Below are 18,994 nucleotides of genomic sequence, written 5' to 3'. Positions count from 1 at the left end.
TGTAAATCATCGTCGTCAGTCATTCACTCTCAAAACGCTGGTTAAAATTTTGTTTGTTAAAAAAGTTGGTTAAAATTTTATCAACGTTATGCAAAATTGTCAAATTTTGCCCAACGTTTACCCAACGTTGGGCATATTTTGCCAAACGTTGGTTAATTTGTTTTAACCAACCGTTGGGCTGTTCACCTGTTAAGCAGCAACAGTTGGTTAAAAGTAGTCATTTTACCCAACTATGGTTAAAATCGGGTACATTTAACCAGTATTGGGTGAAAGGACTACTTTTAACCAACTGTTGCTTAACAGGTGAACAGCCCAACGGTTGGTTAAAAAAAAAATAACCAACACGTTGGGCAAACGTTGGGCAAAATTGGACAATTTTACACAGCGTTGGTTAAAATTTTAACCAACTTTTTTAACCAACACAATTTTATCAGCGTTTTGAGAGTGTTCCACAGTATGTAAATGAGCAGTTGATTAAAAACTAAAATATGCTTGGCCTTGATACCAGGGTTCGATTTCGCCATGTCTTTTGCGCAGCTCAAAGCCACGGCTATATCCATATCCTTTTAGGTATGAATTACTTTGCAATAACAGACAACTGTATGCGCTGATTCACTTTCGGGGTTTTTGCCTTTGGTTTAGCCGCGAAACAAACTGTGAAGAAAGTGTAAAGCAAAGGATTGAGAGACGAGTTGATTGGCAGAACCAGAACCGCAACCCATGCATACACCTCGGTGGATAGAGCGACTGTTCCTGTCTGAGACAGAATCCCCAGGATGATTATTGGCATCCAACAGCAGAAATCCGTCATCACGATCAACGCCATCTTGGCCGCCATTTTGATTTCACGCTCCCTGTGGGCATTCGCTCGGACAGCCCTGGTCGTCCGCTTGACACTGATGAAGATGGCGACGTTGCAACTCAGGACAATAAGAAATGAAACCAGATTGACACCAAGAAAGAGAACGATTGACAGGATCCAAGATGGCTTCTCACCTGTGGCTACAGAAGTCTTAATGTCGAGTACAGGTAATCTGAAGGAATATTTAAACCTAGAAAGAGTCTCGTTTCTCACATCAGATGCCTTAGTGGTAAGAGGAAGGCCGATACAAACATCCGAAAGTCCATATATATCAGAATCAGACCCAACTGAAAGTGTTGGCACGATGCTCAGACAAAGTGCCAGAAACCACAAGACAACAATGATAGTTGTTGTTGATTTTCCCCCAAGAGAGAAGTTTCTCAACGGAAACACAATGCCTAGGAAGCAGTCAAAGCTGATGAGTGTCACAAAAAACACGGATGCCTCACTGGACAGAACTGACAGAACTCCAGCAACTTTACACAACATGCTGGAGCGCCACTCAGGGGCCACAAGAAAGTAGTCCTCGCCAAACGCAAGATCTGCCCCAGCTATGATTATCATGTACACACCCATCATGAAGTCTGCGATTGCCAGATGTCCAACCATACGTGAGAGCGTCTTTTTACCCCCTCCGTCCCCTTTCCGTTTAAGTCTCCAAATCAGGACAGTCAGATTACCAATAAGGGCGCTTATTCCCAATATCCACAACACCACTCGTAGTATGTCATTTGGCATAAGGCTGTCGCACAGCTTCAAATCTGGTTGAGGCTTTGTAGTTGAACAGTTTTGCTCGATCGAAAAGTGATGCAACTTGGATAAGGCACAGCAAATACGGTAGTCATCAACGTGTCTGAAAATTAAATGAATTAAATGTTTTTAAACATTACACACAATGTATTAAGATTTTCGTGTCAGTAGGCCTACTGCACATAGCATTTGACGCTCTCAAGAATTGGGTGCCGGAAGACTTTCCCAGGCAGCATCATCATTCGTGTTTGATAAAAAAACTATTGTAATTGTTGTTATTTGAAAAGCAACTCAATGACTTACGCTTCTTGCAAGGCTGGTAACCCATCAGGGGCGACCTTATCAAGCTTAGTCAACGTGTCTGATATGTTACGCAGGAAACTGGAAAAATGACAGGAAAATTGACACTTTACCAAGATATGCCTTCTCGTAACCGGCTTATACTGTTTTCGTTCGTACGTTAATTCTCTTTCAAACGTGTCATCTGTTCAACCTCCGAGCCATCAAGCCTCGAGCTAGTTTTAAAAATTGTATTCAAGATTGCAAATTTATATTTGATAGCCTTAACTTACAATTAGTATTGTGGGCTCGTTCAAAAACATCAGTTTTTCTCTTTAGTTTGCAGATAATTATAAGTTTTGCGAAATCTTTTTGACATCTTTTACCAGTTTTCTGGAATTGCAATCAATGATAATTTAACGATAAAAATAAATAATAAAAATACTTATTTATGGGAAATCGCCATGTCTAATTGGCTTTAGGAATAAGTTCTTATCAGATATTTGCAGAATATCAGCCCAGCATAGCCTACCCAGTACTTGGTGAAAATTTGAATGATTTTTATTATTTTGTTTTTAATGTTTCTTTTTAGCACGACATGAGCCTTGGTTTAAAACGTCTTTACAAAACCCACTAAGACTAGCGGTTCTTTTGTAATATTTGGATAATTTATGTCGGTGTTAAAGTAATTTAGCAACAACTGAAATCTGCAAACTTTACTTAAAAGGAGCCGTAAATGCCAACGATCCAAATAAAACAATGCTGAACAGCTTTTTTAGTTTGACTGTTTAAAATTAGAATATAAAAAAATCACACGTTGGCTTTCTTTATTAAATCAATAATAATACATGAGCAAAGTTACGTGAGAAGAATTGATTTCCCAATTTCTTTTAAACCCACAAAATTACGACAATAACAGTTTTATTATCTCATCAAAATAAAAAGTACCTGATTACCCCCTGATTAAAGTCTTAATTTACCAGCTATTTTAAGGATCAAACCCGAAAGAAAATGATTACGGGTAGAGAGAGTCAGATTGATTCCCAAATCTTAAAATATGCAAATTGAGATTGCACTCTCCGCTGCAGTGACATCAAAAATAAAACAAGTGCCATTTCAAACTTACAGAGTTTGAAGACTTAACAGCCCGCTAAACGTGTCGGCAGGAATCGACTCTACAGGAACACTTTGCAGCCAACTGTCAAATCAAGTAAAGAATGAACAGAGTTGAAATACACAGGGTGTCCTTTCAGAGAAAGGTATCACAACTGGGCTGGATTCAGTGTTTCGTAGGCCCTAGGCATACTAGGCACAGGTACCAATTTCAAGTTGTAAGCTGTAGGCCTACTAACTAGCAAGCCAGTCCAAACTGGTAGCTCTAAAAGCCTGTTGGCACACAGTGGTAAATGTTTCGTAGGCCCTCTTTTTTTTCGGAGGCCCCCGATTTTTTTCGTAGGCCCTATAGCACACAGTGCCTACAGTGCCTACTGTGCCTATCGGAAAATATGGGCCTGATCACAAAACAAAGGGATATATAACCAAATAATATGACCAAACTATGAACAATATGACCATTATTATGGTGGTCAGAAACTACTTTGCGGTAAACTTTCCAATTATATCATGGATGCATTCCTCTGGTCATGCATCACTGACTTCCACAATTTATGATAAAAACCATAAAATAATGGTCGTTGAGTTTATAACTTGTTCATATTGTACCTTTGTTTGGGGATTACTTTTCGCGGGACAGCAATTTCGTCGACGTCACATTGCAAACATATATACATGTATTATTTCGTTTGAAAACACATTGGAAGTAGTTATTACGATCTGTTACATATTTTTTTTTAAAATAAATCAATACTGTGTCTTCCCCAAGTCTGAGAATTGATAGGGTAATAAATGTGTGCTTGGAAGGTATTAAACACTTTGTTTAAGACTGGTTGGAGTCTGGATGCTGAAAATTACCCGTGGCGAAACCGAGGGTAATTATCAGCATTCCAGGCGCTAATCAGTCTTAAACCTTGAGTACGTTCGATTACTCCCCCAGCTTACTCGCACCTAGCTCCTCGCGTGATGACGTTGACCATGTTGTATATAATTATATGAAACCAGCGCGCGTGCGTGTGTATTGTTATTTGAGGGCGTAATACGCGCAATGTCCAAATCCTAACATCAAGGCTATAATACATTCAGACTCTCCCGGCAGGGTGACCGTTTTAGCCGATTTTCGGCTAATTTTAACAGATTTTTTTGTCAAAAAAAAAACGAGCTTGACAGAAAATTTGACAGAATGGATATTTTTTGCAGATTTCTGGCAAAATTCTGCAAAAATGGTGATAAACAGCTAAAAACCATAGCAAATTTGAATAAAAATGATACATTTGTTTAAAAAATCATCAATCTTTTCAAACAAATCCTTGGATAAATGGAACAGGTTGGCTGGTCTAGGTGCTGAGATTTACTGGGAACCTGACTTAACGCCGCATCCCCGTTTTGCCTGAAATTTACCCAATAATTTCAAAACATCTTTATGTGACTATAGATTGTTAATTATGTAATTTAAACCTTAATTAAGGCAGCACTACATATCTGCATGTGATTTTAAGGGTTTCTAGTGTATTTCGCGGAAATCTGGGGAATTTGGCATATTTTTGCTGACAGATTTTTGAAGCGCATTTAGCAGAATTTTGCCATGACCTTACGGTCACCCTGACTCCCGGCCAAAATGGTTGGACACTTCCTAAGCCTGCCAGCGTAATTTTTATTCTTAGGAGGGTTAGGGGCAATGTCATGAATAATTCATGTTTATCCATGAGAACGGACAATGACATCAACAGCATTGTTGTTAGTTACTCAACTAGTTACAATACATTAAAGCATTTTAAAAAACGGTTGTCGTCGAGCTACCACACAGTAGCCAAGTGGATAGCGAGATGAGCTATGGATACAAAGATCCCTGGTTCGAATCCACGTCGTCGTTGCTCATTTTCATCAGCTATTTTTCTTCTCCAAATTTATCACTGAGATAATTTTAAATTAAGGGGAAAATAGAACGAGAACGTAAGTCTTGCAATGATTCAAAGGAAAAACAGAATTATTCATGACATTGCCCCTAACCCTCCTAGGGAAAAAATATTACGCAGCCTGCCACGGTCATCCACTCCCCCGCTCCCCGGTTGTTCTCCCCAGCTGATGGAGCACACACCGCGCAATGAGAGACAACATTGAACAGGGGCCTGCTTGGAGGAAGTCCTGACTTCTAATCGGAAGAAGTCCTGACTTCTTATCAGGTGATCTGAGTTCGAATCTCAGTGAGCGTTTTCACTTCTTCTCATTTTACCTTTTAAATAAGTAAAGTGAGGAAGGAACATTTCTCACTAGACGTAAAGCCTGTCTTGGGTTTGTGTTATGGAGAACGAGGCATTAGATATGCATGTATAATGGACCAATCAGACGATGGAAAGCGGATGCCGTTTGGAAAAAAAGAAAGATTTTTTTCTGTACACATGCATATGGGCGTATTTCGAAGTTACGTTGAGTTGCAAGTCAGGTTCTCGGACTTTAGTTTCCCTTGAAAAAAATCCTCCAAAACCACAAGAAACATCCAATGGGAATCGAACTCGCACCATCGGATTCGTAAGCCAATGTAGTATCCGTGACACTTCAGCAGTGACTCGATCGATGTGGTAGTTTTAAACATTATACTATTGCATATAACTATAGGGCCCTCCAGCATATTCTATATTATACTAACAGCGTGTGGTATGGAAAAAAATAGCGCCCATGCACGTTGGCAGCCATGTTTATTGCATGGCTCGATTCGGCGATCCAACTCGGCGAGTCGGCTCAAGTAAGCGCGAGAAGTAACGTGAGAGGTAAATCGAACGCTTTCGCGCTTGCACGAGTAAGTGCGTGGGAAGTAATCGAACGCACTCCTTGTATGAAATATTGACTCACTGGTAGCATTGCGCATCCTTAAAAGTAGTCTGGTTCCCAGACCAAAAGATTCTGACTATTGCTGATGAATCTTAGGTCAGGCCAACCTCGTCCCCAGGGTGTCGAACAGTACGCGCCCATCACTACCTGCTCTCTCACCCTGGTATTGGATCATTTGCACGTGCAAGATTTTTGCACACGTATGCAAATGAGGAATAGTGTGGTGCCTTGGATATGCTTTACATTAGCGTTTGTTTTTGTATGCGGTGTCTGCGGTAAAACAGAGTCAATTCGTCGCAGCACGAGCACGGCGAGAGTTACGATTTTTAAAAATTAAACTGTTACGATCTTATCGAGACAACATGCAGTATACTAGTATTAATATGGACAAACTGGAAAGGAAATTAGTATTTTCGAGAAGGCGTGGACGAATGAACTCGAAAACACGTACTGCAAGCAAGTAGGTAAATCGAACGCTGTCGCGCTTGCACGAGTAAGTGCGGGGGAAGTAATCGAACACAATCCTTGTATGAAATATTGACTCACTGGTAGTATTGCGCATCCTTAAAGGTAGTCTGGTTCCCAGACCAAACGATTCTGACTATTCCTGATGAATCTTAGGTCAGGCAGCCTCCGTGACTAAAAACAAACATGACGGCGTTGAGGGCCCTTTTTCAGAGCTCGGTTTCGTTTCCGATTTCGCGTTATCGCTTGTAGCTTTTAATGTTCTGATCAAAGTTTTAAAATAAATCACTTGCTTTGTAATATCATACAGTTACGATAATACAGTTTGATGTTTCTGTAAGATAACATTGACTAATGTTGATCTGGAATCTTCAAAATTAGGCATCCAAATAGCACTGTTATCATGCAGAGCCCGAATGAAGACCGAGTTTTGGAAAATCTCGGTAACGGTCGTCAAATTCAAAATTGTACATGACGCAGCAAAAAGTTCGGCCATACGATCCGAGTATATTTGATGCACAAAATCATCGTTGAATTTCAGGTTTTCCAAATGAAAGCAATGAACATTAATTATCAACTCATTTGAAATACAATTAATAAGCAATTAGCAGTTAATTAAACCTATATTATAATATATTATATACTCGGAAGTACTCGGGCGCTATCCGATTGTCGACGAAACGACTTCGGCAAACTTCGGAAATTTTCGGAAAAAAGGAGGAATTCCTCCCGTTTTAGTCACGTGATGTAAATTGTAATACAATGTATTACCGGAGGCTACCGGACCTAAGATTCATCAGGAATAGTCAGAATCTTTTGGTCTGGGAACCAGACTACCTTAAAGGTATAGTCCATCATTTGTAATTTGTGCATTTTGTTCGTTTAAAGCAACTATAGTGCTCAAATTCTAAAGAAGGGCGCTGAACAGCTAACCTTATGAAGTTTCAGCTCAGCTTTATTCAGATATATATTTCGAGAAAAACAACATCTTGATTTCAAATAAAAAGTTGCTGAATTATGTTTTGAATTGGGCTTGAATTCAGCGTCCGAGACACGTTCTCATCATGTAGGAAGAAAATAAAAATATTTTCTTCCTCCATGTTCTCACTGAGCCAATTGCAGCTACGCGATGTCGCGCACTGATCCGACGAATTATAGCAACCGCGCGCGGACGTGTGCGTCGTGTCAACGCTTGCGTGCGCTTCGCCGAATAACAAAAAAAAAACTACTAACAGAAATTTCCAACTGTGCCTTCTTTCGTTGATTTCTTCAAAATGACAGCTTGCCAGAAAGAATAATTTCACAGGGCGTTTAGTTCCTTACTATATTTCATCCAAGTATGTTTTTCAACAATAATACGCCAGTTACTTTTTGGATAGCTGCAAATGATGGACTCTGGCTTTAACGTACGTGAGGATTGCGACGTTCAACCAATAAAACGGTATTTCATGTGACACAGGACAATTGTTTAAGACCAGCCAGCCATGTCTTTATCATCCATTTAAGACCGGCCCCGTGACGGGTTCTCGACTAATGGGAATGGGTAAACTATCTAAGGTATTTATAAATAATACTGAAATATCGCAAATGTCCATTACATACCTTTTTTGCATGAACCAAATTTAAAAGAAATGACCGAAAAGCCCCTTTTTATACAATAGTTAACGTTAGCTTTGGTGAGAGTGAGATCGGGTCCTATATAGATATAGTTTAAGATCCAAATAGAGCTTGCAGTATATACTCTTCAACATGGGCGTCGCCAGGATTTTTTTCCAAGGGGGGGGGCAAAGCAAATTTGTTCCCCAAAATTCCTTAACTTTTTCATCATGTTCTCAATTTATCATTTTTCCGAGCGTGAGCAGGGGAGCATTTGCCCTACCCCCCTATCAAATTAACAGCAATTGGCTTCGCACCTCTTTTCCCTTTTGTTTGTCTTTTTTCCGTTTTTTACGGCGACGCCCATACTCTTCAATTAACCAAAACAAAATGCGAACCACATCAAACTTACAGAAATTTGAGACTTGAGAGTCCACCAAAAGTACCAGGTGGAATGGTCACGAGCGGAAGATTTGCCAAGAATCTGTCGAATCAAATGGAGAACGACACAGTTGATATATAGTGCAAAAAATAGATATTACCGTTGGGAAGAACGCGCTTAATATTTCTTCACAAAATAATGCATGTGCTCCTCTAAACAACATTTGCGTTTTCTCCTGACAAATTTTCAATTTGTATAATATATCTAAACCAAAAAAGTACGATTAATGGTGTCTTCAACTCTCTGAAAAAAAGGGTTTTCAATTTGCGCATAAATTAACCCGCTATGCATTTGAGAGCCAAAATATTATCCACATTTTCTGAAAAAAAATATTTTAATAACTAAATGTTGCTGGATTTGGTTGTTAGATGTCTGTTTCAAAGTGAATAACTTCTATATTGCTAGGGAAAAAACGATTGAAAAGAAATCTACTTTTCGAGTTCAAACTCGAAAAAAAACGGAGAACTTATAATTTAATCATATTATTCCGATTAATGCGGGGTGGAAGTTACTAACGTTATCCAATATAGATTAAAGTTTTACTGTTATGTTTTGTGACTCTTTCCCCGAATAAAATACAGTTTAAAAAGCTTCAAGAATAATTTCTTATCTATTATTGGCAAGATTAAATAATCCCGTCATGCTCAGTACTTTGCAAAAATTAGAACTATTTGTAAGATAAAGCTAGCTGATAATAAAACGGTGGTAAAATCCCAATTTTCAGTAAGTGTTGTACTATGGGGCCTTCATTTTCTTTCTTTTTTAGCATGTGACCCATGGTTAAAGACGTCTTTTCAAAACCCATTAAGACATGCTGCTCTCGTGCAAGTAATTTAACTTCAATTTTGCAAACTATACTAAATCGGAGCCGTAAAAACATTGCCCACGATCAAAATAAATAAAACAAATTGCTGAACTAGCGTCTTCTTTTTAAAATGTATATGAGATTGATATGTTTTAATGTGAAATTAATTCCCATTCCAATAGCCTGCACTACATGAAGCTTTTAGTTTCCATTGTTACATTAACGAATTCAAACTGCCAAGTTACAATTGATGCCCAAAGCTTATGATATGCAAATGGAGATTGCACTCTCCGCTGTGACATCATAAACGAACAACTTACAGCTCGCGGAGATTGATCAGCCCGCTAAATGCGTCGTTGGTAATCAACGCTAGAGAAAGATTGTGCGTCAAACTGTCAAGAAAGGTAATAGTCTCCCCCCCCCCCCGCGTTTTTATTTTAACGGAGGCCAAGTGTCCGGAGAAAAAAAATCTTCTACATTTCAAACGGGTGTGCGGTTGCCCCCCCCCCCCCCGCCTGATATCAAAATCTGAATACGCTACTGAAAATGGTTAAAACTATAGAGAGAGTCAGATTGATGTCCAACGCTTATGATATGCAAATTAAAATTGCATTTTCTGCTGTGACATCATAAACAAACAGGAGTCGTATCAAACTTACAGCTGGTGGAGATTGATCAGCCCGCTAAATGTGTCGTTGGTAATCGACGCTAGAGAAAGATTCTCCAAACTACTGTCAAGTCAAGTAAAGAATAAACGGACATAAAATACACAGGGTGTCCTCTCAAAAAAAGGTATCACACAAAGAAAGGGATGATAACCGAAGTATAAACTTAATAACCATTAAAGCAGTAAGCTTTCCAATGATATCTTGGATGCATTCCTCTGGTCCTCGCTTAGTTCATATTATACCTTTGTAGTTTTCTTTTTGGGGGACATCATATACAGCAAAATATTTCTAATATACTATTCCAAAGACATCACATCGCAGCATATTATATTATTTCATTTGAAGACACATTGTGATGGAAGTAGTTATTATCATCTGTTACATCTATGTTGTTAATTTTAAAAACAAATCAATATTGTGACTTCCCTATTGAAGTCTTATCAGATTAGAAAAAAGACAGAAGGAAAAAAGACAGAGAATTGATATAACTTAAATATCACAAAGCTCCATTACATAACCTGACTGTATATATTTACTAGGTTGAACAACTGTGTTTGTATATATAAACCAAATTTAAAACAAATGACCACAAAAGCCCTTTTTGTAAATTATTAAGGTGGTTAACGTTAGCTTTTGTGGGAGTGAGTTTGGTTCCTATTTAGATAAACACATAAAGCTTGCATTCTACACTTTAATTAACAACGAAAAAACACGAACCACATCAAACTTACAGGCCTTGGAGATTGGAGAGTCCACCAAAGGTGAGGGGGGAAATCGACAAGAGCGGCAGATTGACCAGATAACTGTCGAATCAATTATATTACCATGGGGATAAGCGATCTTATTATTACTTCACAAAATTTAAAATCCATACATGTTTTCCTTAAAAACAGGATTTTTTTCCCTGTAACAAAGTTTGTATGTTATGTTAAACTAAAAAAGTCCGATTTTGGATGTCTCCAACTCTCTGAAAAAAGGTTTTCATTTGGCGGATAAATGAACCCGCCAATCGATAGCGGAAATATTGTCCGGCAGCAAATAATTCAAATTTATGAAGCAACAGTTCAATAACTATTAACCAACATCTGCAATTATATGCAAAATATACGCGAGAAAGTACCCTACAGATATTTGCCACGATCCAAATATAAAAAAAAAAGGAATTGTTGAGAAAAGAAATTGAGTGCGAGATTGATAGTTCGTTTTAGTTCGATTCCCATTCAAATAGCTTACAATGATTTTTGAGCTTTAGTATCTTTTGTGACATCAACAAGTGTCAAACTTAGAGGGTTTCGAGATTGGAGAATCCATCAAGTGCACCAGCGGGAATCGACGCGAGCGGAAAATTTATCATTTCACTGTCGAATCAAATGAAAAATATATAACAAAGCTGGAATACTCTTCAAAATCTGTAAATTTAGATTGTATTAAACGTACTATTAAAGTGTACGTTCTATTCAAATTAATGATTGTCACTGTTCAGTTGAACTGTCAGCTCGGTATATGTACCTCAAATACCACTTCATTTTTATTTAAACATCGGACAGATTTAGATTTATTTTTTATTTCTCCCATCGAGAAATATTAAAATGTGTGGTCCATGAAGACATTCATTCAAGTTAATTCGTGAAAAATTAGCACATGAATTAATAATATAAATTACAAGTAGGCCTTTTTCAAAGTCAATAACAAATGTGTGAGCAAATATTACGTGGGAAGAATTCAAGTACCTAATTTCGATGAATTCCAAACAATACATAAATAACAGTTTTATTTTGTGCAAAAAAAGTAAAAGGAACCTGATTAACTCCTTATTAAAGTCTTTTGAAATTAAACAGCTATTTTAATGGACACATGTTACTCTCACTCGACAGTGGCGTATCGAGAGGGGTGGGGGGGGGGCAGAGGGGGCAACTTCCCCTCCCCCCCCCCCCCCCCCCCGGATTTTTTTGAAGTATTTGTTTTTCAGTAAGTATTTCCATAAGTGGTTAGAGAGTTCTGACATCAGCTTAAAAAAAAACAGCTCAAAAATCATTACGATGCGCCATGAAAATCGACATAGCTTTTCCAGTATGCACAATAATGGTCAGTTTTGACGAGCGCCCCCATTTGGAAGAAAGGTAATAGTCTCACCCCCACCCCCCCCCTCCCCCCCCCCCCCCCGCTTTTTTATTTTACGGAGGACAAGTGTCCGGAGAAGAAGAAAAATTCTTCTACATTTCGGCGCGGATGTGCGGCTGCCCCCCCCCCCCCCCCCCCCGCCTGATATCAAAATCTGGATACGCTACTGTCACTCGAAAGAAAATGGTTAATGGTAACTATGGAGAGAGTCAGATTGATGCCCAACGCTTATTATATGCAAATAAAACTTGCACTTTCTGCTGTGACATCATAAATAAACAGGAGTCGTATCAAACTTACAGCCGTTGGAGATTGATCAGCCCGCTAAATGTGTCGTTGGTAATCGACGCTAGAGAAAGATTTTGCATCAAACTGTCAAGTCAAGTAAAGAATAAACGGACATAAAATACACAGGGTGTCCTCTCAAAAAAAGGTATCACACAAAGAAAGGGATGATAACCGAAGTATAAACTTAATAACCATTAAAGCAGTAAGCTTTCCAATGATATATTAAATGCATCCCTCTGGTCCTCGCTTAGTTCATATTATACCTTTGTAGTTTTTTTGGGGGGACATCATATACAGCAAAATATTTATAATAGATAAGCAGACAAATTAAAAAAAACACAAACAACACAGAAAATGTGTGTGTGCACGCCTCAGCCAGAAGGTTTTTATTCAAAAATGTTGGGTACCGAAATCTGGGCAGCCGACCCATCATCCATGTAGCACATTATTATTAATATCAATATTCACATTTTGGGCACCACAAAGGCCCAGAGCACCAACAGCTCATCCGAGCACCATTTGACTCGGAGACCATAGCTCTTCCGTTTTTTGGGCACCCACAAAGGCCCAAGGGCAGCTCCAAGCACCATTTGACTCGGAGCACCACAGCTCAATCATCAATGCAATAAATGACCTATTTACGATAGGCCGAACTGAAAAACTATTAAGAAAGTGCCAGTAAACTTTATATCACCACAAAGCTTATGATAAATTGTTTCTATGTACATACATTGTATGCCAAGTCCACAAAAGATTTTGATGCACCGTTCTTTTTTCGTTTGAACTTACAGAAGACGGAACGGTTCTTCCTCCCCTGTTGTACTGACTCAGGGGAAGACATGTTGACAGCAACAATAAAATACTTACTACTCATTAAATTACTTACATAATGTTGCACACTGTGCTTTGATTAACCTAAGTATTATTTACAAAAACGTAATGGCAGGAGTAAAAAAATCATTAAAGGGAAAATACAACATTTGCAAACATCAAAAACTAAAACTACCAAATCATTTTGAAATACCTTGCTGGACTGTTAGTGAATGACAGTGTAAAGCATCCTGTAAAATCATGGCACCTAGTATACTGTCATTTTCAAGAAAAGTGGTATTTTTGTATCAATTTCCAACGCTGATCGGCCGATCAGCGTTGGAAAAAAATGGCTTTGTTTCAAATACTGGCCCCAGTTGACCATCGCACTTGTTTGCAATCGATTACACACCTATGAACGGGTACAAGCCAGCTAGACTGATTCCCTGACCTTATAATTCTCCAATATATGTAAACTGCTCTGTTTCTTCTTAAATGGAGTCAGGGAACCAGACTACAGGAAAATGATTGTTTTTCTTGGTTTTTATAGCATTTTCGAACCCAAAACCTCAAAAAAGTCAGTGTAACTATATTTGCTATATATTTCCAACCCCCCAATTCCATCCATTTCTGAAAATTACAGCAAAAGCAAATGATGTATATTCCCTTTAATGAACCATGGGGTGTTTTATCCGCTTCAAAAAATGCCACACGCGCAGAGCGCGGCCCAAGGAAGAAAACACCCTATGTCTACACCCTACCCCACCTGCGGCTGCAGAGATTGCCTAATGGCACAGCAAAGGTTTGCCCTGAAAATCAAGTTCCCTTCAGGAGACAGATGGACACCATCACGTCTGTGAAGATTGAAACTTGTCCGATTAAATTGATTGTGCCTTATTGAGAAGGCACCAAGGCGGCCGCAACGAGAACGCGCCCACCTGTTGACAGACCGCCTTTGCCTGTCCATCGCCTCCTGGGGGTTGGCTCCAAAATAAAAAGCCCTTGGCAAGATCTCTGACCAAAGTAATGTGGCGTGGGGGTACAGTTCCCGACAACACTGCATATAAATAACTAACCTCTGTCGGATTGAGAAAAAAATCAATATTACCCAGGTCATTGGTACCTAAATGAACTATGATAATTGAAGGAGGTGGGCCCTGCATATCGTGTAATAAATTTGGGAGATCACCGATACCGGCGCCGCTCTTGCCACGCCACAGTACTGGTATATTAACCTCTAGGGGTCTCGCCGCCCAGCGTATTATTGAATCCCCAATGATCCATACTGGGCCTGTGAAGACAGATATACAATGAAAACCAGATTAGGGCAAAGAGTGGACCGCCATAAATTGTTTTAAATATGGGAGATGGTGACCACAGGCATGGGGCGAATGTAGGTCAATACTGCTTCTGACCGCCAACGTCCCATTTGTTGAATGTCAGTTGATGGAACACCTAATTCATATGCAGTAGTTGCCGCCCCAATTCGAAAGGAATGGGGACGATAATGCAAGTCTCCTTTCCCACAGAAAGTCAAAGCCTTTTTGAGGACCGCATTAAATTGGTAGGCGGTCAATGGGGACCCGTCAAAATGACAACAAAGAGGGCCATGGCCTGAGGGGCGAATCCCTGCAAGGCCATTACTGGACACAGTGCTGAGTTGTGTGTGGTGACTAGTTTAACCCTTTGTGGAGCACCAGTTTTATTGTTTTTACTGTATGGAAAAGAAATCACCACTGATTGCTGGGTTGATGCCCGGTCACAAAACTCAATGTCAGAAATATGCAACAGAGATTCTTGTAACTTGGTCTTTGAAATGGCAGTAAATTCGCCCAAGCGTATGAAGCCAAAGAATGCACAAGTCACTGCAGCTTTAAAGAGTGTAGCTTCATATTGTGAGGAACATACATGTGTAAATGCCTCAATAATTTGGGCAAGCAACGGTAGAGACATTGGCAGGCGTTCATCGACCCTGTTGCGATCCCTGCGACAGCCTTGCATGAGTTTGGAAACAATGAAATCTTTAGTAGGGTCAGGCCACCCCCGAATTTTATGAAAATAACCAAGCCCCAGATACGTAAGTGGTAATAGTGGCGTGTGCCAAACCTTGTAAGGATAACCAAGCAATGAATTCTCTAGTTTCTGCTACAGAAGCGGGCAAGTTTGTTCGTATGTGTTTTCTAAATCTACAAAATGCACTCCAACCCGATGCATATGCCCTATGAGTGTGAGGCGAGAAAGCCGCCGACAGCAAGCGTACGTACGTGCCATCTCCTGGCCTACCAGATTTGAGGGAGGATGGGTAAAGGAGTCATCGTGCTCGCTGCCCCGGGAAGCATCGCTCGGAACCGTTCTGTCTGGAAACGGGACAGAGCATCAGCAATGTCATTGTTTGTGCCGGGAACATGTACAGCTTTAAACTGGATATTAAAGTTTAAGCATTCCAACATAAAAGTCGCAAAAGGTGCATTATTCTCGGACAACGAGATGTTTGCTGGTTAATTATATGAACTACAGCTAAGTTATCACAGTGAAATAACACCCGTTGATTGGATAGTGCCCGGCCCCAACACTTAATAGCAACCAGGATAGGGTAACATTCTAACAATGCAATGGAGGGTTTGGTCTTTAGTAAGACTGGGGACCATTTACCTTGAACCCACTGTGAACCAAAACATGCACCAAAGCCAATACTGGCAGCTGCATCCGTGTACAATTGCATGGAAGTGTTAGATTGCCATTCATGCTCCACAAAGGGGGAAACCCCATTGAAATGTTTCAGAAATTCGATCCACCTAAGTAGGTCTTGTCTTGCCCCTTGATTGAGCCGGATTCTGTGATGAGATTGAGAGACCCCTCGTGTAAGGGCAATAAGGCGTCCCATAAATGCCCGCCCAGGCGCAATGGCTTTACAGATAAAATTAAGCGAACCAATTAATGACTGCAGTGCATATACTAGTGTGATCTTTTTCTTACTCAAAGTTGAGTGTAACTGGTCATTGAGTGCACTTACTTTAGTCATAGGGACTCGGACCTGCTTAGCCAGGGCATCAATCTCTAAGCCTAAATATGTTAATTTCTGAAAGGGACCTTCTGTTTTTTCTTGTGCAATGGGCACACCAAGTACTGTGCATACCGACTCAAAGGCCTGCAAGAGTGCCTGGCAAGAATGTGCACTCGGCCCTACAAATAAGAAATCATCTAAATAGTGAGTGACCATCAAACTCTCCGCAATCTCCTTCACCTTGAACTCTAGAAATGTACTGAACTTCTCAAAAAGGGAACACGAAATGGAACATCCCATTGGCAAGCATGTATCATAATAAAACTTTCCCTCGAATGTAAAACCCAAAAGATCGTAATCAGCCGAGTTAACTGGAAGTAAATCTGAAAGCAGATTTAATGTCCGACTTTGCCAACCATGCTCCCTGTCCTGCTGTCATCACTAACTGCACTGCCTCATCAAACGAGGCATAATTTACTGTGCAATCTTGTTTATCAATGAAATCGTTTACTGAATGCCCTGCCGGGAAGGAAAGATGGTGAATGAGCCGGAATGTATTAGGTTCACGTTTAGGTACTGTAACGTCTCTCTGGGGTGAGAGACATTATCAAATAAAGAGTCAGATACAAATATCTTACAAACACACTGGTACTTTATTCGGGATTATTTACATCTCAGGTCAATAGAGGGCGTACTATATACAATGTAAAGTTAAGGCGTACATGATTATCTGGTACAGACTAGGGTCTATGGCCAGTGAGCGGACAGCTCGATAATCTACATGTACGTGTACATGTCAGGAACTCTGTCGGGGTCAGAGCCCAGATCAACAATCTAATGCATCATATGCGGGAGCTCTGTGTAGGTCATAGCCTTGGTCAATGCTCTCGTCGTTATTCGTCCCGTACGAGGTCAATCGTCGGCATATATCCTCACGCGCTATGCACATGCATGTAAAATTACAGCGCGAACAGCGGCCTCACGCGGCCACTATTTTTATATGCAAATCAGTTGAGGACGAGCTCGAGCCTTGGTTCAATCGTCCATGTAAGGTTTTGGGGGTGGTGCTCATTATGTTAATAGCCTTAGCTGACCTTAAATGTCGTTTTCTTATTGGTCGATCGTTGCGTGGAAACTTGCATAGTGAATTATGAAACGTGGCACCGTACATAATCCATACACGTACACGTTGTGTGTCTCTGCACACGGCACAAATGCACAAAAACTGTGGTTACTGTCACGTCCGCAAAAGGCGAATAGCTGCAAATAATTTGATGACGTCCGGATTTACCAAGGTGTGATTGGACACTCCACATATTAGCCCCGCCTACACTTATCTGTATTCGCATACGAGGTCGTGCGCTAGAAATCCAGCGCAACATAAGCTTTTGCCGACGATTGAACCAAGGCTCGAGATCGTCTTAACTGATTTGCATATAAAATAGTGGCCGCGTGAGGTCGCTGTTTGCGCTGTAATTTGACATGCATGTGCATAGCGCATGAGGATATATGCCGACGATTGACCGCGTACGGGACGAATTACGACGAGAGCATTGACCAAGGCTATGTAGGTCAGAGCTCAGCTCAATAATCTACTGGGGAAGAGCCCAGTACAACAATGACCAAAACTGCCATTTCTGCGCGCTTTATATACACTTTTGGGTGCGCGTCTTAGCCAATGGGAGCATTGGATTCTGGTAGTTATGAATAATGCATCCTTGTACAAAGGCATGGGGAAAGTTCTCTATGGGAGATTTGTACACGACTGACTTAGACATTCTAGTGGGAGAAAGTCCGAGAGCAGTGGTTAGCGGGCGAAGTAGGATCACTCGTGGGTACTTTACGGGGAACTGATCCTCAAGGAAAAGGGAAAGGGAATAACTTCTCGGTACATAGGTTTTTGTACAAGACTTAGTCTCTAGACTAGGTAGGAATCTACACACTAATTCTATGGAGTAAAACTATGAGATGAAGGACGTAACCTGACCTCTAGCTACCGTAGGTATCGGCCAGTGGGTTAGCGGGTCACACTCGCTGGGGTGTACGGGGTCACTAAGGGGTGAAACACGGGTAGGTTTTAGCGAGCCACATTCGCTAAATGCTTGGGGTCAATGTGGGTCGGATGCGAGGTAAGGTGTGTGAGGGGAATTCGCATCGACTCCGGGGAGGACGGAAAATGGCTAAGTCCTAAGTGCATGTCCCATGGCGGTACATGTTCAATAGCAGTGAGTGCTACACGCATTGCGCGCTAAACAATAGCGTACTGTACAATGTGCTGCACACTTCTACGTGTGTCTAAGACTTCGTGGTAAAGCTTTGCGCTGTGTGAGGGCACACAGGATCGCTGCAAGCATTACGCTGTGCACGGAGTGGAATGGATAGGTTGGGAAAGAAGTAAACTACGCAATTTGCGGGAACGCAACACTATCTCCCCCTAGATTTACAACGTCCTCGTTGTAATAAAAAGGAATTACTGAATAACAAGAGTTAAGGAAAATCAAAGATAAATGGAGCGCTAAAAACATGCAAAAAGTGTAAAACTTAAAAGTGAACATAAAGAAAACAACGAACGGGCACATTTCCTTTAAATGCGGATAAATGAGAGATAATCAAACAAAAAAAAGAAGGAAAATATTCATCTAAAACGACGAAAATAAAAGTTCAGTGTCCATAGCGATGGAGGGTGAAACACTGAGTTCATTCACTCCGCGCAGTTCATCGACCATGAATAAGCGTCGTGAAAGATGGAGGTGGGAGACTAGAAATAATCCTGAAGTCTCGCTGGCCTTCTCTTAGAACGGGTACTCCTCCTCTCTGACAAGGGCGAAGTTCCTGTCGCAGAGGGCGCTACAGTTGGTGTCGGGGAAACAGATACTGTAGCGGGCGGGGCTGAGGACGGGGCGTCAGCGCGTTTGGTGCTGGATGTTTTCCTGGCGTTACTGCGGGGGACGGCATCATCCTT

At 40.6% G+C, this 18,994-nt stretch overlaps 1 protein-coding gene across 1 annotated transcript; it reads right to left on the bottom strand.

The window, feature by feature from the left end:
- Positions 1-431: 431 nt before the first annotated feature.
- LOC119720922 (G-protein coupled receptor GRL101-like) lies at positions 432-3,984 on the bottom strand. The gene is made up of 3 exons (XM_038190787.1): positions 3,950-3,984; positions 1,916-1,993; positions 432-1,715 (listed from the first exon to the last, which is right to left on the bottom strand). The coding sequence occupies exons 1-3, from the start codon at positions 3,982-3,984 to the stop codon at positions 578-580; spliced, it is 1,251 nt and encodes a 416-aa protein (XP_038046715.1). The 3' UTR covers positions 432-577.
- Between the last annotated feature and the right edge of the window lie 15,010 nt (positions 3,985-18,994).

This window comes from Patiria miniata, unplaced genomic scaffold (assembly GCF_015706575.1).
Source record: "Patiria miniata isolate m_02_andy unplaced genomic scaffold, ASM1570657v1 HiC_scaffold_9, whole genome shotgun sequence".
Lineage (NCBI taxonomy): Eukaryota > Metazoa > Echinodermata > Asteroidea > Valvatida > Asterinidae > Patiria > Patiria miniata.
Note: the sequence above shows the minus strand (reverse complement) of the source record. Positions and strands in the feature narration are given on the sequence as shown.

Excerpts from the sequence above, each read along its gene's own strand:
- LOC119720922 (XM_038190787.1), bottom strand. The coding sequence starts at position 3,984 with ATGGTCAACGTCATCACGCGAGGAGCTAGGTGCGA. Across the intron at positions 1,994-3,949 it reads ACGCGAGGAGCTAGGTGCGA|TTTCCTGCGTAACATATCAG; the intron begins GTAAGCTGGGGG and ends TCATTTTTCCAG. Across the intron at positions 1,716-1,915 it reads TTACCAGCCTTGCAAGAAGC|ACACGTTGATGACTACCGTA; the intron begins GTAAGTCATTGA and ends TTTAATTTTCAG.